The sequence below is a fragment of the Pararge aegeria genome, chromosome 7 (assembly GCF_905163445.1).
Source record: "Pararge aegeria chromosome 7, ilParAegt1.1, whole genome shotgun sequence".
NCBI lineage: Eukaryota > Metazoa > Arthropoda > Insecta > Lepidoptera > Nymphalidae > Pararge > Pararge aegeria.
The window spans coordinates 5,682,708-5,707,196 of NC_053186.1; the positions used below are offsets into that span (position 1 = coordinate 5,682,708).

The following is a 24,489-nucleotide window of genomic DNA, read 5'->3' on the forward strand; positions in this document are numbered from 1 at the left end:
AAAGCAAGTGGTTTTAAATTGCTTAAATTAACAAACGTACATAACTCCAAAAGTCAGTGGTTGTCAGTCAGTGGTCAGGTCAGCGCGCCGGGGCTCGAACTCGGTCTCCACGAAAGGGCAGGTCACCGCTTCTAAACCAAGGTCCAAGATGGTCTAAATTAGCGGCCTAAATCAAATGAGAGTCGTAAGAGTTTACCTTCTGCATGCTCAGTAAACTGACGTGTTCGAAATAATTTTTTTACCGATTATTTATTATTTGGTAATAAAATGATCCATAATTTATTTTAGTCCAATTTGAGAGCTTTTTGTTGCAGAGCACGTCCGGGGAAGTACTATCGCCATGTTTATTTCGGCCATCAAATTCAAATTCAAATTCAAAATTTCTTTATTCATGTAGGCGTATCACAGGCACTTATGAAGCGTTCATACATAATTGTTTACATAATTGTAACGGGATGGTGATAACTTCGTTCGCCAACTTAAATCTAAAGCTACGAGGGTTCCAAACGCGCCCTGGTCTAAGAAGAGCCCACAACAAACTTAGCCGGGTAAATTTATTTTTTTGTTATCACCATCTTCCAGTAAATTTAAATTAAGCTATGAAGCTAGAGCAATTCACACCCAAGCTTTTTTATCGTTTAAATAATCCTTAATGTTATAATAGGATTTTTCTGTAAGCTTACGTTTTATATAAACTTTGAACTTATTGAGAGACAACTCAAAGATTTCATTTGGTAATTTGTTATAAAATAATATACAATTGCCCTTGAATGAATTTGCAATTTTGTGTAGCCTAGTAAACTGCACAACGAGTTTATTTTTGCTTCTAATATTTATATTGTTACAATGCATTTTCTTTTTAAATTTTGATATATTTTTATGGACATAAATTAAATTTTCATATATGTACTGACTATGCACCGTCATTATTTTAACTTTTTTAAATTTATCCCTTAATGACTCTCTTGGGCCCATTTTATATATCGCACGCATCAAGCAGCATTGTTACAATGCTAGGTTCCGGTCTGAACGGCATGGTTGCCACTTGCCGGTGTTATTACAGGAGGCTTAACACCTACGCCTCAGGTTGACGGATGCAGTAGGACCTGTTCCTTGCCTTGCGAAGTGTTACTCTAATAATATGCGATGGTTGTCCAAAAACTATCAGGAGGGCCATCTGCTTGGTACGTCTATTATTACCTACTATACAGATAACCCGAACTTTTCCCTAAAACCATTTCATATTATGACACCGAAACTTGATTTTGTTTGAGTTCATAAATCTGTTAATTAAAACAGTTGTAACAATGTATTAAAATTGTTTTAAAACGTTAAAACGTTACCTCGACTAAAAGTAAACTGTTAGTGGAGTTAACGTTTTTTTTGCAAATAAGAATAAAAATACATTCGTTATATCATCAGACTTATGCACAATTTCGCAAACAATATTATGCAAATATTTCTTGTGTATGTACATCCGATTGGTTTTTTCAGCTTTTTGTTTATAAAGACTAATATTATGTCTAACAAAGATTAAATGATCTCTCATTTAACCTTTGTTATACATAATATTAAGCACAAAATAGTCACTTAGTTTTCCAAACGCATTTCATCCGATCTAAATTCGTTGGGTTACCTCTCTCTCGAATTTATTATGTAACTATGTAATTGATAACAACTATAATCGATAGTAGTTACCAACTATAAACTAACTAAAAGCATAGCAATAAATTAGGTAACAATGACTCAAACACTTATCTAAACAAAGGTCAATTTTGTATATGTATCGCAATGTATTTAATATATAACGTGGTACTATATTTATATTTTAGAAATACTTTTAGGTTTTACACAAAAATACGTATTTTAGAGTAAATATATATAAAATATATATAATTTGTTAAAATGTCTAAAATAGTATCGCTTGCGTTAGTTATTGTAGCAGTTTTTGCTTTCACGGTAAGTTTAGTTTTCAAATCAATATCTTGGCAATGCATTTGGTACAATATATTTGTAATATTGCCATGTGTATATAACGGTGATACTTGATAGCCCTAAGGGTAGGACTTCGATTTCACTTTCGGGGAGCCGAGTTTGAATCCCAGCACGCACCTCTAACATTTTTGAATTATGTACGTTTTAAGCAATTTAAATATCACTGGCTTCAACGGTGAAACAAAACATCGTAAGGAAAGCTGCATGCCTGAGAGTTCTTCATGATGTTCCCAATGGCGTGTTGAGCCCAGCAATACGCATCCGCCAGCGAGGTGCACTACGGCCTGAACCCTTCTCATTGTGGGAAGAGACCCGTGCCCTGTAGTGGGCCGGTAATGGTTTGAAATGATGGTGACGATGATTTATAATAGCAACGCCGTTGTCGCCAGTGACTTAAACAGTGGGAATTCACAGTCGTAATATATCGATATTTTTTCACCTTAGTTGTGTGTGTATTGACACACACATAAGCGTTTTATATACGACTTCCAAAGATGAATGGTTAGACCTTAGTCCCCGAGAAAAACAAAAGCTCGGAGCAACATCTTGGAGGAATAGTCAAGCGTACGAACTAAGCTCCCGTACAGCTTGCATCCTTAGGACGGTCTTCGGATACATGTCATCCCGGGAAAATAACGATTTCCGCGAGATTATTTAAACTTTAAAATTTTTAAGGTGCGAATAACCATACTAAAGTTATTTTTTTTATAAAAAAATATGTTTTAAATTTGTTTGTTTTTATTTACTGTATCGCACTTGTTTTTTTTATATATTTAAAACTACCTTACATTAGTTATAAAAAATGGAATATAGAATCAAATGTATCAATCTTCCAGAGTCCAGTATCAGCGACCAGCAGTATCCAGCTCCCAGCGGTATACCCACTGGTGAACATTCTCCTTCCACTTCTTAACAACGTGTACAACCTTCTTCTGTCCTTGCTATCTATATTTGATACTCTACCGCCGGCTATTAGTGCTGTCATACCAGTCGATTTAGGTGCTCTGGAAACTTCTTTACTGAAGCTATATTCGCAGGCTTTGGCAATAGTCAACTTTTTAAGGTAAGATATACTCATTACTAATAATAAAGCTGACTTTTTTTTGGTTTTTCGAACGCGCTAATCTCTGGAAGTTCCAGTTGAATTTCAAAAAGGCTATGGACTAAGTAGCATCACGCTACCTGTAAGACTAGAACAAGAATAAAAACAGTCCGAAACGCCTAGCGAAACATAATAGCACAGAATTGTTAGCGTAGAATAGAGGATGTAATTTTGTAAGGGAACCACTAGTTATTCTGTATAAAATAGATCACCTGGCGAGCGTCGTAACACCTAAAATTCTTTTGATAGTAACTATTCATGAAAAGTAAAATAATCTGAACTTGCAAATGCCATACCAGAACAATTTCCAATTTATCGATTTTTGGCCGCTTCTTTGGTTTTCGTCTGATTTACCTTTCTTCGTAAACCAGTATTGAAGAGGACAAAACAAAAGCAAATATTGAATTATAGCAAGAAACGTGGAATTATAATACGTAGTTCAGTAGTTATTGCTTGAAGGCGATCTTGATTGCAAAGTGGTGCGCGAACTCTATTGCCCTAATTTGCCCTTTAGTTATTGTGATAATTTTCTATATTTTTTTTATTATTTTTAATTTATTTTTTTCTTCTTGGGTTCCAAATGCGCAATTGTCTAAAATTATTTTTTTAGACTAGTGTGCATTTAGTGTACCCAACACTAGTGTCCACAAGTTATTGGGCTGATGTTCAGTTATCATAATTGCACTCAGTCAGTTAATACCAAATAAGTATCTAAAGAACAATCCCAGTACCCCAGATTTTTTAAATATATTTTATTAAATAAAATAGATTTTTTATACATTGCGCACTATTTTTATTGCAATTTTTTTTTTTTGCAATTTTTATTGAGATATATTGGTTGTGCAACTGCCCCATTGTATCGCTAAACGTAGATGTTGGGTTAAATAAGCGAAATTCTGGTCGAAGTTAATGAAATGCCTCACATCCGGTGTCTAAACGCAAGTGCCCGATCGTGGACCACTGAAACCTTATAATTATATCTTATATTATAGCTAATTTTAATTTCTCAAGGTCACTGCCAGAATATGCGACAGGCGCAAATCCGAAGTCAAACACCAGCGTCGCTAATGTCCAAGGTCTACTCAGCTCCCTGGTGGTTGCTATCACAGACTTGGCCGAAGACGTTCTCCAGGGTATTGGCGGTGGGCTGCTGCCTGCTCTACTACAGCTGGTCCTCATGGTCGTACAGGCATTGCTCAACTTGCTCATTTGAGCTTGACATCAATGCTACTTCTACTGATACTTGTCATTTGAGATAGTCACGAATGTTACTTGTTATTGGTAGGGAGTCGGTTTATTTAATAAAGTTACTGTTGTATTGTTATTTTGCTATTTTATTTAATAGTGCTTAAGTATAGGAAAGTGCAGGAATTCACGGTACTTATTGCCCTTTGCTAGAGTAAATTTACACTAATTTAGCCAAATCTGCTTTAAAGTACCAATTTTTTTCGTTTTCGTGCATCTCCACAACTGGAGTTGTGGAGATGCACGAAAACTCAGCGTTTGGCCGTCAACTCAGCGAATTCAAATTCAACGATACTATGTTTGCAAAATTGTACTAATTGATTGATTTTTTTCCAGCTTCTCCTAGTTTTAAGTTTTGTTTTACCTCTGCGAGTAAGTGTCTCATGCACGAAAAATAGAAACAAAGTGAAAAAAAATGCGCAAAGCTGATATAATTACGCCGATTAATACCTCAGGCTGCAAAATAGGAATGATCTAGGGCAACTAAGGGGAATTTTATAATATTTTTAAACGTCTGATTAGAATTATATAGACTTAAATGACTGTGAACTCAGTTATTTAGGTCTATAGAAGTTATGTAAACTGACTGTGACTTCACTCAAGTCTCCTTTTTCTTCCTGCCCTTATCCCACATTACCTCTTTTCTATATTTTCTATTATTTTCATTGTTTTTCTTGATGAAATAAGCACCAAGGGTAAAAATGTAATCATCTTTTATTCACGAAAGTAGGTAACAGTATCACACCTGTTTATTCGAGGTGTTATTTCTACTGCGATTTAAATCAGACAGTCGCCTTTTACGACATCCAAGGGAAGATAAGGGATTGTTGTATTATTAAACCGGAACTCCACTCAATAAAAAGAATAAAAACCGTGTAGTATGAACGATTTGTAGGATCGGAGTCATCATAAATACCGATATCACCCTCATCCTCGCCCTCGCCATCATCATCTTCATTATCAGCATCACCATTATCATCATTACTCTACTCAGGATGGACACTACTGGGCTTAGGATCTCATAATCCAAGCGCAACCAGTGTAATACTACCGTTCCGTTTCACTTGAACAAATGGTGCTTTCGATAGCAAATGCTCAAGTTACTTCAACACTCAAATCGCAATAGGTGTGCCTATAATATTTGAAGAGTTCCCTCAATTTCTCCAGGACTCCTTAGACAGATCTTGGCCTGATGAAAAATGGGACCACATGGGATGTATAAAGTAAACAGTATAAATGACAGAGTTCTGAGCTAAGTAACATTAAAAAAATAATATAGCTTAATTGAGAACCTCGTCCTTTTTTGTAAGTCGGTTAAAAATTTGTCCAATTCGAGGATCGAACGCGGGATTATTCGGAGAGGGACGCGAATGTTACCTTTAGATAAAGGCAGTATCTAAAAATCTTACCTATAATGGGTTTCTTCTTGACTGAACCTGAAAGTGGAGCTAAATAATGGATAACTGGTCTTATACAGCAAGTACTATTTAAACTCCAAAACATGAACGAGCTAAATCTATTTCCTAGAATAAACTGACGATTTAAAAGGTATTAAATATTATACTTTCAGGAAATTGTTTTCAACGTGCTTGTATGTGGATTGAGGTGGGGTGGTGCATAAGGCTAAGTTCAGAGTGAAAAAGCATTTACTCCGACGCTTCAAAATTCTTCAATTCTGCTGCAAAATGTTATTTAGGTCATAACTGGATAATTATGACCGAAATATCATTGTAAAATACGAATGGTTTGTAATTACTTTTGTGTAATGAAAATCTCAGTACCAAACTTCAGTTGTTCTTACACTTTTCGTAGCTTCATAAGATGCTTTTTTCGGCTAATGTCTGACTTATCTATCGATTTTTATGAAAACTTCACAGGTAAACCGAAGATAACACAGACTGTTAAATAGTCTACGTCTACTGATTATTTCAAAAATCTAGCCCTATAGAGGTAAAATGGTGGTTGAAAGAACGCACAAAAGTTCTTTGTTTTTAAAGTTAGGGAAAATTTTTGAAAAAGATTCGACTATCAAAGTCGATTCTTTTTGTTTAGAGCTATCAAATATTTTCTATAGATATAGCCTAAGTCCAAAAAGGTGAAATGGTTAGAGGATTGTATGTAAGTTGTATGTTTTTAAAGTAAGGGCATTTAAATCAGCAAAGTTTAATGTACAATGCCATAATAATATATTAATGTTACATTATAGTCGACCAATCCGCACTGAGCTAGCTCGTTAGACTACGGCCTTAACCCCTTCTTATTGTAGGAGGAGACCCGTGCCCTGTAGTGGGCCGGTAATGGGTTGATATGATGATGATGATTATATTATAAATGCGAGAGTTTGTTTGTCCTTGCTTAGCGCTCTAAACAAGCAACTTAGTAATCAACGTGTCTTCATTACAGGATTCGCGACTTTAGTTCGAGGAATTTTAGGTCCAATTTACTTTGACGTTACAGATTTAGATCCTCGAAAACAACTCTATGATTGCGAGCAATCTTGTTCTAAGCATTTTGTGGTCAAAGACGTAGGCATGCCTTGGCGAACGTATAGCATGGATTGCAGTTATGTTCGAAGGCTTTCTTGTCACAGTCTTCAGGAGGCGAGTTGTAGCACCGTGGAGTTGTAGCCGGTCAAAAACAAGCAGTGGCAAACACAGGTGTTTTCTCAGTAGGCAAAAATCAAGAATTTCGCTTTAAATATAAATATCCTCCATCTAAATAAGTTTTAGTTAAAAAATTCAGTAGGCAGTGCTTTTGCGCATATATGACGTGCACGCTTTTGTTAGTTTGTCGTAACACCTATGATGTTTCCCTCAAAATAATCTAACACCTACTACAAAATAATAGCAATAATTACCAAGAGAATAAGTTTTAAAACCACAGAGGGTGTAGGAGGCGCTTTCGTTTAAGATAAAGTAGTAAAAATTAAAACTTAAGTTAGGCTTCGTCATCACCTACCATCATGTGGGATCGCTGCTAAATGCTAATCTATATAAATATAAACAACAATTTAATGTCCACGGCTTTACTTGAAGGGGATCTCCAAATTAGAATAATTTATATTTAGGTATTCAGGAAGTAGTAGAGCTTGTTATTATAGATCTTGTCCGGTCCTATTGTCGTGTTTGTTTCTGTCATCAAGCAACATTGTTCTATTACAGCCTAAAGGCCTAAAAGGGAGCTTGTTGCTCAGCAGCTATATAGGTACAAATGTGCCTATTGGAAGTTTAGTAGTAAAATACAAAACCGAAATCAGTAGTTTATGACAGTGTTACTTGAAATTCAATGTTAGAAGTAAAGGTAAATCAAGCTTGACACCTACTTACTATAAAATAATAGCAATGCGACAACTACAGGATGTTTAAAAAATCTTTCGATTTATAAATTTATTTTTTAAAGTTAAGACATTTTAATAGTTAAATTCTAAATATGCCATCCGACGTTTGCCCGTAACAAAAATGTGCACTTACTCGTGAGTTTGCTGGTGTAGAAGTCTATGAATGTCGTACTTAACATCTGAAAAGGCAAACATACTCGCAAATAATTTTGTTTTAAGTAAGAACATGTATATAATAAGATATTTTCAATATTTTTAAGCACTCAAAAGATAACCCTCAGTTAAAAATAACCGGACACTTTTCTTTAACATTTAGTAAGTAGGTATTGGTACTGCTTACATATGTTTTACATAAATAATAGAAGGTAAGAATATTAAATCATAATTTGTGGCGCAGACTAGAGCGCTGTTGCCGAAGATTTCTCCATAATGTTCTGAAGGCCGTTTCAAGCCGACAAATTCGAATACGGCGTAAACACTTATCATTATCATCGATAAAGTCTGTGATTTGCACACTTGGATTCCCTGTGTCGTGGATCAAATCACTTCCTCCCAGGTTGAATACAATAAAAACAAAAAATTAGGAAAAAAAAACAATAAGCTTAGCATACAAATACTGTAGAAGCAATGACAAAATGTGTTCTTTAGTGTGTGTGTGTGTATGTGTATCATTGTGTTTGTATGTGTGTATTCGGATGTATCTGTGTGTTTATTGTATGTTATATTTATTATTCTAATATTGTGAGCATTTTTTTGTTTCTCCGTAACTTGATTCAATTTATAAACAAGAAGCTGAAATTAACAATCGACTTAAGTACCAAAAACGGACATAAATTAGTGATATCTGCATACCGTCTGCGAAAGGTGCAGAACTCCTTTGTGGGGTTGAGTATACGCTTTTACAACATGATTCCTATGGAAATTCTTCACCTACCAATGCATACATTTAAAAAATGTGTAAAAACGCATCTAGTACAGCAAGGTTACTATACATTTGATGAATTCCTCAATGACAAGGTAGATTGGAAGCAGCCAGCCTCGCTCTCATCTCCCGCAAGATAGAAAAATGATTGTAAATGTTGATGTTGGAAAAGAGCAACTACTGAGTTTCTTGCCGGCTCTTCTCGGTAGAATCAGCTTTCTGAACCGGTGGTAGAGTCACTATAAATATACATGCTTGACGTATAAAAAGTGCTTATAAAGTAGGCCTACTTGATATAAATGGATTTGAATTTGAATTTGAATTTGAAAATATAGGGGGATAAAACACTTTTTTATATATGTACCTAATATTAGCATAGACACCCTGTGCGACAAAATAATATCAGTAGAAAATCGCAAACACCCACGCGTTTTGTGAATGACGTCACAGCGAACCACCCCTAGCTCACCAATATAAACACGCCCTACCCACCCATGCGCATTGGATATCCTGGTATAGATCTGCCGGGAGCCAGTTGATCCCTGGGCGCTGAACGAAGCAGACGTGTAACAGGTAAGGTTAAAATTGAGGATAATTTTCCATTCTATTTTTAGTTATGAATAATACAGGATTGTGTAACTCACAAACGCGTAGTTTAAATTAGGTTTCAGACTTTCATTGTATTGTTAAAAAGGCTATTTTCGTGTTTTGTTGGACTGGCACGGATGTTGGATAAATTATTCTATTGAAATTAGTATAATATTTCTTTAAAGGTTTTCAATAACAACAGATTTTTTTGAATATCACAATCTTCAGAGTTTAAATTGTAATGGTCGAAAAGCTATTTTTTTTTATTGGAAAATTTCAGAATATCTGTAAATTTCTGGGTTACCAAGAAGGTGCGGATAATTTTCAGTCGCTAGTTATCTATCAACAGTCTACTTTTAGTTTTGATAATGTCCGATTGTGTAATAATTGAAAGACTCCTTTTCGTTTGGTAAAGTTTTCAGAATAATTATCAAATGTTGAACAGGAAAATTAGCAGGAAATTTCAATAGATCTTTTTAAATACTATTATAATTTTAGTTTACAAAATTATACATACCTATTTATAGAATTATAAAACATGTAAATCAAAATGTCGCAAATATAAAGAAAAAATGAATGAAATGACTGACGGTTATTAACTTTAAAGAGGTAAACCCTCAATTCGGTGCTTTTTTATTTTAAATATTTTCACTCCGATATACCACCGCGTTTTATTCGTTTTTCTTTTAGAAAATAGAATCGAAAATTACCGTATGTAGGTACCTTAGATTTAATGTACATTTTATTACATTACAATGAAGAAATAGTTATCATTTTCGTAAAATATGCGTAAAATAATATGAAAAAAATAACACTTGCAAAAAGCGTAAAATTAAAAATCTTTTGAACGAATTTACTACCGAAGCCAAAATGAACATCTACTTTAAAGACGAACGATCTTTAATTGATCATCGTTGACTTTAAACAAATACCGCAACTGTAACCGATTTATTATTAAAGAAGTAGTACCTATGGAATTATTTTTCACTCTGTTAAAAATAGATTGTGACTCAGACTCAGTGTGCCAACAAAACAATAAAAAAAACAATAAAAAGGTGTATTTATTAATTTATTGATCCTGCCAGCGCACCGGGTCACATTTTAAACTCAATTGCTGTGAGGTGTCTCGTAATGCGCCGAATCGTTGAGTTCGGTGCTGAGTTCTGCTAAATGGAGTTTGAAAAACTTAACTACTAATGATCTATGTGGTATTTCATAGCAAAACACAGGTTGTTTGTTATTCTAGACCATATTTATAACTCAATAGTTATCGGTTTTACGCGATTTAGTAAAAGTAACCTCTAATGAAAGTTGAATTTTGGGATAAAATAAAAAATACTGTACTGAGTATTTTGGGTGTTTTAATTACTATCTATTGAGATTTTTTCTAAGGAAAAACTTAAATAAATATATTTAATTTAATTTCGGTATTACTGAATCCGACTGCTCATATGAATAAACAAAAAAATTGCAACGTCGCCTATTAAAATCGAATCGGATCATGTCACGATCTTAATTATTTTCTCTACTAATTTATTATAACAGACTTTGTGCACTATAACTTGTGTGACTTGTTATTATTAAATGTTAGTATGTCCAATTAGTAGGAATTTCTCTCCATGCCTACGCGCTAAAATACGCGCCTGTTTTATAATGTTACTTTATTAAATGTATTTTTTTTTGATTTAGGTGAAATGGTAATAAAGGGATAAAATTTTTACGGAAAATTCTCTTTTGTCGAGTCCCAAAAAAAGCTTACACTTTTAATTAAAACATTGTTTATATTACGCCTCCATTTACGTTCCAATTAGTTTGTTTGCGATTTAAACCTTTTTTAATTTTCTGCATGGAAAAGTTGAGTGTCATAATTACATTTTCAACTAAAATAAAATTACTCGCCCGAATGAAGCGAGGAGTTTACTTTGGTGAAATTGTTCATAGTCCGTCCACTTATTATTTTGCGGCTTTTATTTAGTTTCACTAGTCCTGTCTGTGATGTGGGCCTTTAATAATAATATTTATGACCCACAATTGGGTGGCCGATTGATCTTAAATTTTGCATGTGTAAATCAGGATCCAATGAAATGTTATTATGGCATGGAGCTGATCTTATGGTGGAACCTGATGGTAATCATGGGAACTCATTTATATGATGACTCAACCTCATCGATTTAAGCGCTTTTGATTGTTTCTTCTTGTCGAGGACTCTGGTTCTATGGTTAACTTTCTTTTAAATGCAAATACAATTCATTCATGATTTAAAAAAATGAGTAGGGTATTATGATAAAATTATTTCGTCTCTAAAAAAAATACTTTTTAGTAGCATCTTATAAAAGCTGTAGATTACACTCAACATTTTACGATTTCGTCCGCCTGCCATTTTATAATAGCAATGACGAAAACTTTAATAACTTTAATCATAATAGAACAGACACTTCTATTTTGAATTATAATAAAGCTAATTAAAAGTTCAACATGACTAATAAAAATGTAAGTAATCAATTTTGAAAATAAAAAATTAAACGACATTTAGTATACAAGCCCACTCCAGAAATCGCGGCTTTTTAATATTATAATGTAGGTAATTTAAAATTGCTCCAAACAATTTATTCCGTGAAGCTTCCGTTCTGTTAGTGGGCGTACGTACCCAATTATTTCGTTTGTGATGTTAATTTTTTCGCCGAAGCATATTTTTTCAACAGGAAAAATAACAAATCTAGATAAGGTTTTATTTCGCGAAATTACTCAACTACTAGTTACTTACAGGGGCCATTTAGGAATTTATTTAAATTTGGTTGAAAAAAAAAAATTCTTTGCGATAGGATATTATTAGAAATATAAATTTATTTGGTCTTTACTCTGCCCTTTGCTTATAACAAAGCTATTAGCCAATAAGCCATATTTATGCTGAATAAATAAACATTAAAATCGATTTACAGAAATTTCGATATAGAATAACGACTTTATCTACGCACAATTTATGTTAGGTAATATTTTAGGACACCAACTAATAACTTCTACTCTAACACTTTTAAGGGTTTGTGCGGTTATAGCATAGTGGTTAAAGTTTCGGCCTGCTATTCGGGGAGACAGAGTTCGATTATTAGCGAGCACCGCAAAGACCTTTTAGACTTAGGTGCGTTTTTATTTTATTTATTTCAGTATCACTTGCTTTAACGGTGAAGGAAAACATCGGGAGGATACCTGTACGCCTGGGAGTACTGCATAATGATCTCAAAGGCGGGTAAAGGCCATCAATCCACACTTGGCCAGCGTGGTGAACTACGGCTTTTACCCTTCTTACCCTGCACTAAGATGAAACCTTGCCCTGAAATGGGTTGATAATGATGTTGAAAATGATTTTTTTAAATTAGGGGAATAAAGATATATATTATTTTGGGCATTCAACTTTCTCATCAACCAAAATATCGTTCCCAAGTTTTAATAGCTTCAAAATAACGTTCGAAACCAAAATAATAACGCTGAAATTGTTCGAAGAGAATTTCTCTTGACGAACTTTTGTTTCTTTGATTAATTTCGCCTTTTCGAAGTCCAACACCTTGTGGCTTCTTTTAATGATGAAACTTTTGCAAACTTGTGGCGCAACTCAATTTCTCGTAGTTTTCTTATTAGAAAAGTGTTCAAAGAGTAAATTACTTTGATGATTGTGGACCGATTTTGTATGGTACGTTTAGGCGGTCTAAACATATACTTACTTAATCAAACCGCTAAACAAAATTTACCGTCAGTTAGTCATTTATAACATCAATAGGTACACAGTTGACGTAACCTTTTAACCTAGTAGCTTTAGGTTTAAGTTGTCGAACGATCACCATTACACAATTATGTAAACATATATGCTAATATCACAAAAAACTATACTAAATAAAAGTTATAATAAATGTTATGTTCCTCAGCAGCGCAATGGCCTTCAGCACCCTACTGTTAATCGTGTGCGTGGGCTCTGCCCACGCGTGGGGTGGTCTGTTCAACCGGTTCAGCTCCGACATGCTGGCCAACATGGGCTACGGCCGTTCGCCGTACCGCCATTACGCCTATGGACAGGTAACATTATTTTACTCAATGACATTTATTGAATCGTGGGATAAAAAGTATAACATACCAATTTCCAGCATGCAAGCATTTATATTATGTGCCGTACTAATATTATAAAAGTAATTGAGACTTTTCGATTGGTTTTATAATTTTAGTACGGGTTATGCGGTTGTTAAAATGCCGCCTAACTAAAAATAGATCTAAAGTGATTTTCAATGAGCCAGCGAAGCGTTTGGATCGCCTCCCACAAAAGGTCACGATTAACAGCTCACTCAATATTGTGACCAGTGACCTTTTGACGTTACCCAGTCGGATGACGTCATTTGATCCCTTAGGTCAGGGGTTAGTAGCCTCCAAATGACCTTGTATTTTTTATAGTAATATAATTGATCCACCTGATGGTAAGAAACCCATCGCCATGAACAGAGCAACACTTCAAAGGGTGTGCCACTACCTGCAAAGTACCGCCCTGTGTACATTAATCTGAGATGTAGGTGTTAAGCACCTGTTCCTGTAGCACCGGCAACCACGCTCTTCAACCACCGGGAACACAGCAATGCTGGTTTGCGACAGCAATACTGCTTTGCGGCAGAAATAAGCATGGCGGTAGTACCAGTTGTGTACCTACCCGAATGATTTTAACTCGAGGGATGTTGCCAGGTGGAACCCGAAGAGATCTATGCTGAGGCTCTGGAAGGCAACCGTATAGAAGATGCCGATGACACCCATTGCTACAGCGCACCCTGTATCACTAACGGTGACTGCTGCCGTGGACTCATGTGTTTGGAGACAGGTAGGTGCATAGGAGTGATGGAAGAGCGGAGTCTTATGGCGGGTGTAGTCCTACTACATATAAAAGAAGGCTCCAAACTTAATTTAGGGTAAAAACTATTTTGTTTAATAACATTGCTTTTGAATGAAACTTCTATTAAAATATATGATACACTACGAAGAAAAAATTGTAATAAAACTACGAACGAAAATTATTTTCCTCGTATTACTTGCATATTTTTTTATGAAAGTTTGTAGGTATAACATTATTAATACATAGTACAAGTGATACTTAAATAACTAGTATGTACAGTAATAATTGTTTGGGCAGACTGGCATTGACGCCTAATCTATTTGGTTGCTTTGCTATGTAGTGTCTCTTCCTAACATCTGCCATAGAGTAAAAATATTCCGTGGTGTCAACTGTCAGATATCAAAAAACCTTACTTTAATCCTATGAAAAGGAATAGGGTTTGTATTATAAATGCATAACTTAGATGTAAGTTTTATATTTTGCCAGATGAACTGATGAGCATATGGATGTAATTTAGCACAGGGATAGATTATTGTCTGAAATAGCACATAGGCTGCAACAACATTACCTTATATGTTCCTTGGCTTAAAAGTACCCTGCCCATCTCTTGGATGTATGCAAAATTTGTTTAGTTTTTAAGCATACAAAAGCAATTTTCTATTTTTTAATTATACTGCAGGAACGTTACCCGTTATACCCTATGTCTATCTCCAGGATGCAAGCTATATATGTACTTAATTTAATTGAAATCGGTGCAGAGGTTGACGCAAATATTGGTAAAAATAAACAAACAGATGCACCTTCGCATTTTATATTATAAGTGAGGTTAGATTTACGATTTGTGTGGACGGCTTCTCCTGACTTCACGAATGCCACGGACAAATCAACAATCTCAAATTATACTGTTACACAAAAAAGGAGACAGCAGTGACTAAAATAGCTATCGTCCAGTCTACTGTCAGACATTTATTAAATATTTTTAAAGATAATTGGGCAGATTATTAAAGACTATAGAGGAAAATCCACCAACTGAACAGGCAGGTTTCCGTAAAAAGTTTTCAACCATTGACCAACTTCAAACGGTAACGCAAATTATAGAGAAAGCTAACGAATACGCAATACTTGTATTTTATAGATTTTACAAAGGCCTTTGACTCCTTAAAGCATAACGCAATATGGATGGCACTTCTTTAACAAGGTGTGAACGCAACCTATGTTCACATTATACACAACGTATATTTTGATGGAATTGCAAAGATAAAACTAGAAAGGGAAGGCAAAGAATTTCCCAATAGAAAAGGCGTCCGACAAGGCGATCCTTCATCATTGCTAATCTTCGGTTCCGTGCTGGAATGAGTCTTACGATTTGCAGATGATATAGTTACTTTCGCTAAAAATTTAAATGAGCTGGAAGGAATGATACGAGCATTTGAACTTAAGAGCCAAACCGTAGGGTTGACACTAAACCCCACAAAAACTAAGAAACTATCAAATGGTAAACCAAAAATATCATCTTAAAAGTCGGAAAATTAGAGTTTTTCAAGAATATACGTATCTGGGCCGGTAAGTATCCTTTGAAAATCAATCAAGAAAGGAAATACAAAGAAGGATTGCAATAGCGTGGAATGAATACTGTAGTCTAAAGAAAATTTCAAGAACAAACAAATCAGTATTAGCATAAGGAGAAAAAAGGATTATTAGAATAAAGTATCAAGTGAGCACTAAAAATATTAGAAAAAAGACAAAAATATAAGACATAACAAAAAGAGATAGGCTACTAAAACGGAAATGGGCTGGTCACGTTTGTAGAATAGATGCCTCTAGGGGGGCTAAACCTAAATTCGAATGTAAACATGAACGCTTAAAAATATTACACTCCTTTTTGGGCAGTGGTTTAACAATGTTTGCCTCCTATAATACAGGTTAAATTCTAGTACAGGGGAAGAAGTTTTTCACCTACAATATATTAGTAAAAATTGTATGTAACTATAGATTTTTGTACCAATTACTTAGATCATTTAACTGATAACAAATGTATCTTTTTCTTTGTGCCCAATAAAGTATATTATTATTATTATAACTATGTCTCTAAGTGCGGCAAATTAGTTTTACGTAGAAAGGAACCTTAAGTGTACCAGTCTAAACTCTCACAAGGTCATTTTTAATACGACATTATTCTTAGAATTCTCTGAATTTTCTGTTTAGGTAGGCAAATAATTGACCGAAGCAAATAAATAACCTAGAATGACTTTAAACAGCTAGCCGGAGTATGCGTGCATTTCTCAAGGTTATGTTATTAATAACAAATGTCAAGGACTCAGATTACCGTAATTTCTCCATAATAATCACTTTTATAATTCAAGTAGTTATGGACCGCGTCTTTATATCCGTAAAATAATTTAAATTACTGTACGTGTAATTGTAGAAGTATTATATTTGCCCTTTGTGGATTTTTCGAATTTTAGGACTTTTATACAACCTTCCGACCCCTGCATATTTTCTTTTAGGAATAGATTTTACAGAAACCTCTTTCTTAGGATACCAATAACGGGCTCATTAGCATTTATATAGAGACTAGATTATTGAAAAAGTATCATTTGTTACCACTCGGCTCTGCTTCTCCACTTGTTCACCCAATGCCACACCAACTCCCATATACGGCAACGCTTAGCGCCACACTCACTGCTACACCCGCAGCCACATCCACTGCCACGCCCATAACCAAACCCATAGCCACACCCTCAGCCACTCTCAATTGCTCTCCTACAGCCACTCCTATTGCCACACCCACTACCGCAACCACCGCCACACCCAAAGCTTCACCCTCATCCACTCACACAGTCACAGCCACTCCTAGTGCCATACCTACCGCCACACCTAAAGCCAAATCCACTGCCACTGCCCCTACCACACCCACCGCCACTTCCATAACCACACCCACTGACACTCACCCACTTAAACACTTACTGTCATACCCAACGCCACTCACTGACACTCACCCACTTAAACACCAACTGCCACACCAACAGTCTGCCACTTTCGACACACTCAAGCCTTTTCATTAGATACCCATATAGAGGGATGCGTGAAAAAATATGGGTATTGGGTTTTTCTGTCGCAAATTATTAACTTGGTAAGGAAATTGCCGACGATTCACTCTTGTGGCCCAGAAATCACGTTAAGCTGTCTGTCCTGCGCCTGATCTCTTGTCGGTAGTGTTGGAGCCGCCAAATATATAGGGCGTGCATCCGTGACCGAAACCAGTCAAGGAAACTGTGTATTAATCAGGTAATAACTATACTGAAAACAAAATTAATATGGTGAATGCATCATCCAAATATGACAATTTAAATATGGCAATTACGAAAGTACTAATACCAATGCACGGTTTCTGTTTTGTTTTGGGTTTGGGTGTTTAAGGAGACATACGTAAGGAATTACGATTTTGCTTTAACATAAGCAGTCGTCAGATTTTACGCAATTCAATTGTTTCACGTTTGTCGTAGGCATTTATTATGTTTTCTTACAAATCCCGTGGGAACTGTTAGTTTTCCTGGGATATAAGTAGCCTATGTAACTTTCCCCCATTTCAGCTAACTCGATGGATTGCTTAGTTAGGGCGTAAAGTAAGGACAAACAAACAAACACAACTTCGCATTTATAATGTTAGTTTGGATAAATGGAAAATATTCGTATCAATAAGTCTGTAGAATGTAGTGCACGCTGTTTTTAAAATTCAAAAGTGCTTTACTGAGCGTTTTGCCGGTAGTTAGGCAAAGCGGTATTGGAAACGTTACTTTCACTCACTTCACCTCACAAGCGGCTTTCGCTTTCATGAAAATGGTTAACCCATTTTCATGAAAGCTACTCTGAAATTCTAGTTAGGTATAAGTTTAAGTTTTTACGGTACTTGCTGATCTCTCCAGCTTCACTGACGTTGAATTTAATCATCGTTCTGACAAATATTAAAAGAAAAATCCAATGCCTAACAATTTACAGCTCGAACAGGGAATAGAACCTACGATCTTTCTGCAAAAATGAAAAGAAACTGAAATCATCTATACGTCATCTAGCCCCAATGTAAGCGTAGCTTGTTTTATGGGCAGGTACTTAGATGGCTGATTAATGTTTTTATGAACAATATACATATATACATATAAACACCCAGGCATTCAAAAATATTCATGTTCTTCATACAAACATTTTCCAGGTGTGGAAATCAAACCCACGGCCTTGGGCTCAGAAAGCACGGTGACTGCCCACTGCGCCAATAAGCAGTCATATATATTGTTCAACCATTTCTTTAAGGGCCCCCCAAAAACATATATTGGTGGATAATAACATCGGTGTTTTTTGCTAGGCGACATTAAAATACCCAAATTTGTTCGATGTTTGCCGCGTTGTTTAATTAAGTTAATGGCGGTAGAATCAAAATGGCCGCACCTTTATTTGCATTAGTCGAATGACAAGATAGTGTGCGTTCAACCACGGGAGTCTAATAAATGAAATTGTTATCGATAATATTTGTCAATGACAATATTTTTTTAAAGTGTAGCCTACTTCGTGTAGTTTTCGTGGATCCCACAGAAGGTATTTTTTAGAATTAAAAGATAACCAACAACCATAGGAGGCATAAATAAATAATAAAATAAATAAATAAATATACTACTACAATACACACATTGCCATCTAGCCCCAAAGTAAGCGTAGCTTGTTTTATGGGTACTAAAATGAATGATGAATATTTTTATGGATAATATACATATACAAACAAATACTTAGAATGTATATACAAACACCCCGATACTGAAAAACATTCATGCTCATCGCACAAACATTTTCCAGTAGTGGGAATCGAACTCACGACCTTAGACTCAGAAAGCAGGGCCGCTGCGAACTGCGCCAATCGGCCGTCAATCATAATAAAGTTGTGATAAACAATAGTGAACGTACGAAAAACACAAAATTGGTAATCCAATGAAAAAGTTATAGGGTACTAGACATTAAATAAAAACTAAATTATCTTTGATGAAACATACTGGCCACGGTGCCATGTGGCGACGATAAATCGTGCGTGTCATAGCGTCCTTTGTGCTACTACTACCATCCACTACGATCATAAACCCGTCTGCCTTGCGTGGTTGACCTTTGCGAGAGGTCTTTAGTCCTGTTGAGGAATATTATAAAGGCTTTTGATAATGATGGCTCCTGCCAAGTCATTCCTTGTGAAAGGGACATCTTTTTATCAAATTCATCACCGTCTTAATTTTTTCTTGGTGGAATGCTTCGTCCATGCTAGTTACCGCTATACCGATAAAGACGTGTCGCTAAAGAACAAGCTACAAAGAGAAACACATTAAAAAATAAATAATAATAAAGTAGTTTAGGTGAACAAAGGCGATCTCATCGCTAAAGCGATCTCTCCCAGACAACCTTTGGCGAAAGTACTTCATATAAGGTAATAAAAAATTCTACCTAAGTACATAAAAATATTGCAAACTAAACCACATATGCATGCTATAAATTCTAATACTACACATATAATCATATATAATACATATTGTTCATACATATAATAATAATAAAGTACGTTTTTACTTATGTAGCGTTATAATAATAATAACGCTACATAAAAAATTGTTTTTCAAACGACTTTTAAACAGAGGCAAGGATTTTGCCTGACGTCAGGTAGGGAACTATCACTGTGACAAGTAAAATCGCGAAATAAAAGCGCGTATAAAATTGAAATAAATGAATTTAGACTTTGAGTTTATTTCCATAAAAGTCCAGAATGGTGTCAAGAGAAAAAAGCTGTAAAAGTGGCGTTAAAGTGAATAAACTTTAAGAGGCACTAACGTGGAAAGGTAATAAAAGAAAATGGCGACACTTCAAACTGTGGAGTAAAATAAAAGCACCTAAACTAAAAACTCTCTTGGGAAAGTAACAAAAGAAAATGAAGGAAATGCGCGCAAATTACACATTAGTGAGTCATTTTACTTCGTTTGTGCAATTACGACTGGTTAAAGAATACGAGTACATCCGGGATCTTTTTTAGGGTTTTATTTGTTCCTTGTTTAAATAAATAAAATCTTGAGTTCGCAAACACGTTAAGCCATTTAATTAGTCCCGATTAATATCACCTAAAATAAGGTGGTTAGGGCTTGGGCCTCCCTTTCGGGGAGCGAGGTTCAGGCAGGGTCAGTTTGGAAATTTATAATAACTGAGTTTTCCATAGTCTATGCTATGGCGAGAAGCTTCGGCAGTGGACGATTCGTACCCTAGCGACAAAGAGATGCTGCCAAGCTAATTAGTGGATTTAATATAACTACCATAGGGCCAGAAGGTTAGCCGGCTACCATTTACATCTGCATCATCACTTACAAGCTGAGATTGCAGTCACTGGCTGATTTGTAGCGAAATAGAAAAGCTAATTTCCCTCGATTTTATCGGCGTAAAAATCAACACTAGAAAATAAGGGGAATAATTCGGTTATTCATCATGTTAGCGTAACTTTAGCCGTTTACGCGCGCCTCTCAAGAGGAATAAATATTCCCGTTTTTGGAACATTTTCATTGATTATCCTACTGGCCGTAGTGTGATAGCCTGTAGCCTTTCTTTATAAAATATTGGACTATCCAACACAAAAAGTGATTTTCCAATTCAAACCATATCCTGAGACTAGCGCATTCAAACCCCGACGCAAAAACGACGCGGTGTGTGTGTATAGATGTGTTGTTCTTAGCTATATTTAATGAAAATCAGTGCAAGAAGGCCGCCACCACAAAATAGCGAATTATATTTTTTATTTTTCACAAGTCCGTCACTATGGGTATGAATAACAAATGAATGGGCTGGTCTAGCAGAATAATGTCTTCTTAAACTTAAGAGCTCTTGTCGGTGTAGCCTTTTCCAACGGAATAATGTACAAACACTATATTAAAAGTCGTTTATATTCAAAGTATTTGAAAATATTATATTTGTGTATCCCTACTAATATTATAAATTTTAATGTAAGTTTGTTTGTAACACTTTTACGCAAAAACTACTTAACCGATCCTCCCCGACATTAAGCTCGGTTCCTTTGGGAGAGGGGATGAAAGTGTTTGACGATTTTACACTATAACTCCGACAAATTATAATTGATTTAAATAATTATTTTTGTACTATAGAGGTTATAAAATATATTTATTTTTCCCAAACTTTGTGTAGATCTGATGAATGTGGTTGGAAATAGAGGACAGAACTCCACAGCGGGCAGCAGTAAACCTCTAAGGCTTAGCGATACTGAATACTCAATTTTTTTTAAAACTACTACTAAATTGAATGCCACATCAAAAAACAAAATCAAACGCAGACGAAGTCGCGGGCAACAGCTAGTATTAGCATACATTATAGGCTATTACATATTCTCACGTCTTTTCCTTACTCAGAGGATGGAGGGCGTTGTCTCCCCGCGTTCGCCGGTCGGAAGCTGGGTGAGATGTGCAACAGGGAGAATCAATGCGACGCTGGACTGGTGTGCGAGGAAGTGGTTCCAGGTAACGAAGGAGAATTCATGCTAGTACGAAAGTACGTCATAACTGTCAGTCATGAAAATCCATTGTTTACGTGATGTCTTTTTAATATAACATCAGAATGATACGTTATATTATGTTCTACGTTTTTAAGTTTTATTTTAAACTAGTTGTACCCAGCTCGCTTCGCCGGGCTAGATTTTGCTTTATTTTATTTAAACAATAAACTTACATCATTAAATTTTTAATTTAAGGCTCATAATATATTAAATCATTTATTTATCTCCGTATTCATTCTCTTCTATTCTCTTCTCGAGCGGGTGAACATCATTATCTACACCCATGTACACCCAACAATAGAATATCATCATAGTAATTAAAGCTGTATTTGACATTTTTAAAGTACAAAAATAGGAGTGCTCCGATCGTCACCAAACTTTACAGGATTACTCGCCAGGTCAATCCGGAGATTCCCTGAAAGTTTCATTGAAATCGGTCCAAAAAGAGAAAGTGTGTGGGTATGTTCCGTATAGGTTCCGTATTAATATTATTTAAGTATTTAGAAAAAAACACTCAGTCACTCCTCGTCCTCCAGGAGAGATGCACGTGTGCCGTCCTCCGTCAGCCGGCCACAAGCAGTACAACGAAGATTGCGCGGCGTCCAGCGAGTGTGATATTACCCGTGGCCTCTGCTGCATCATGCAACGCAGACACCGCCAGAAGCCTAGGAAGGTAAGCCCGGCCGGCTGTCTACATTGTTTTATTTTAACCTGCCTTATGTTTGTTTGGTCTAGTGGTTGGCGTGTAACTACATAGCACAAATATTGGGTTTTCTTTACAAAAAAGATGGCTGTCACGGGATGCCCGGCAGTTTTGAAACAGTTGCTTATGTAAATTAATATTTACTAATAATATTACAATTTATGATCACTAGAAATCGTCGTCGTAGAAATCGTGTGTTTGTTTACGTCCTAAGTAATTTAATTTTTGGCATAGGAAATGTGGTAGGAAAGCAGAGTAACATAAGTTCACAAGGGACATTTTAACCCAGGAAAACAAACGGTTCCCACGGGATATGAAAAAAAACATAATAATACGCGGGTCCGCAGAGTAAATAAAATCAATCTAGGTGCTTACTTTTATTTTTCTTATAATTACAGAATATAAAATGTACATTAAGTATTATAAATATAAAGAAGTAGAAAGTCAAGAGCAGTAAGAGTAGGAGAAGAAAGTGTCATACCGTTTGTTGTGACGGCATACAGGAAGATTTCACATAAAAACCGCACCAATAAATATTTCACATAAAAAATTTAAAATTTAGAAATTATAAATTCCAAAATTGCCCCTGCCGGGAATCGAACCCGGGACCTCCTACTTAAATTCTAAGCACTCACCATTCCGCCAGAGAGGTTGTCAAATAACAGAGACTACACAAAAAATCTGTTTTGAAAACGGTGAATACCCAATTACCATTTTCCCGCTCCTTCCGTATCCAATTACATGGCAATCTCAATATCCAAATGGAAATTGATACCAGATATAGGGAAATCGATATGATGTTGTTGCCCAATTCCCTCAAAAATGGTGTTTAGTAAGGTTTTGCTTGCATTATGGCATTTTTTTATTTCGTAACTTAACATGTTTTTATAATATTTGTATACCTGATTACTGACGACCAAATTATTTCGTCAATATGTTCCAGAATTAGCATGACAATCAAACAAGTAAACAAACAGACACGCATTTGTAATATTCATCGATATGAATATAGAATTCGTTGATTATATTAGTAGAAATACATTGTTTTCAGAGGGTTTCATTCCATTTGGGTAAATTAATTTTTAAAAGAATATTTTAATTGTAACACTATACATTAATAAACTATTGTTATTATACCAAATAAAAACAATAAATAGTTCCTGCTAAGTTAAGGCCCTTTTGAGGCAACGGTTTGCGTAGGTTGCTCGCTTCACTACGGTTTTTGTGTACCTACAGAGCTGCGGCTACTTCAAGGAGCCTCTTGTCTGCATCGGACCAGTGGCTACGGATCAGATACGAGAAATCGTACAGCACACGGCCGGTGAGAAGAGGATTGGTGTTTACAGGATGCATTAAACTGAAAACCTTTGATTTTACTTATATCCAGAGCAGATATGCGATTATTAGTCGAGCGATATTACAATTTCCGTTAATTTTCCTGAACTCACTTTACTATACTACTCGTACCTTAGCTTTATTCTTCACTAATGCGCCTAGTCGCTTTTATGTCTAAACAGTTGCTCGACATACTAAAACTAAGTCTACTAAGACTAAGTCGCCAAATAACAGCAAAAATACATATGGCCGCATTTATAGCGACTCAGCGACCAAATAGATGTGGATTTGAGGTTGCTTAAGCCTTCATGCGATTGATCTTGTCGCTTTTGCAACTATTTTTAACAGTGAATTGTCGCCTGAGCGACAGGACAGGAGCCTGTGCAATCGCTCGGCAGCTCAAGCAATTGGCGCCCATTCAACTTGCTTCAACAATCGCTCAAGCGACTATAGGCCAACCTATGTCGCATATCTGCTCTAGATGTAGTTTTACTTTTACTTACAAAGAGTAAAGTGAGACTAATAATTTTTTGTCTTGATTCTTGCCTTATTCCTGTTTCTTGCCTTATAGATTTGTTGAAGTCTTACTTTACTCGAAGTAAAAAGTATGGCTTTGAATTGTTTATAGACAATATAATTTCGACCTTTTATGCATTCTGTATTTTACGGAGCATGCTAGTAAAAACATAACGACGGAAAAATATGAATATCATGGCTGTAGTTCGAAACATGCCCATTCTAAATTTTGTAAAGAAAACAGTTTTATGAGTCGTAATTATATTATTTATAAATTATTTAAAACAAAATTGAGAGAATACAATAAAATAA

At 35.5% G+C, this 24,489-nt stretch overlaps 1 protein-coding gene across 1 annotated transcript; it reads left to right on the forward strand.

Annotated features, from left to right (window-relative positions):
* The first annotated feature begins 1,844 nt into the window (after window positions 1–1,844).
* Window positions 1,845–24,489, forward strand: LOC120625131 (ITG-like peptide). The gene is made up of 8 exons (XM_039892072.1): window positions 1,845–1,959; window positions 2,832–3,058; window positions 4,109–4,264; window positions 13,107–13,254; window positions 13,906–14,038; window positions 21,481–21,588; window positions 22,160–22,296; window positions 23,563–24,489. Exons 1-8 carry the CDS (start codon window positions 1,906–1,908, stop codon window positions 23,680–23,682), a joined length of 1,083 nt encoding a protein of 360 aa, XP_039748006.1. The 5' UTR covers window positions 1,845–1,905; the 3' UTR covers window positions 23,683–24,489.

What these genes read in the sequence shown, in the direction of transcription:
- LOC120625131 (XM_039892072.1), top strand. Translation starts at nt 1,906, where the DNA reads ATGTCTAAAATAGTATCGCTTGCGTTAGTTATTGTAGCAGTTTTTGCT. An exon ending in TAGCAGTTTTTGCTTTCACG is followed by an intron (nt 1,960 to 2,831) that starts GTAAGTTTAGTT and finishes TCAATCTTCCAG; the next exon opens with AGTCCAGTATCAGCGACCAG. An exon ending in ACCGCCAGAAGCCTAGGAAG is followed by an intron (nt 22,297 to 23,562) that starts GTAAGCCCGGCC and finishes GTGTACCTACAG; the next exon opens with AGCTGCGGCTACTTCAAGGA.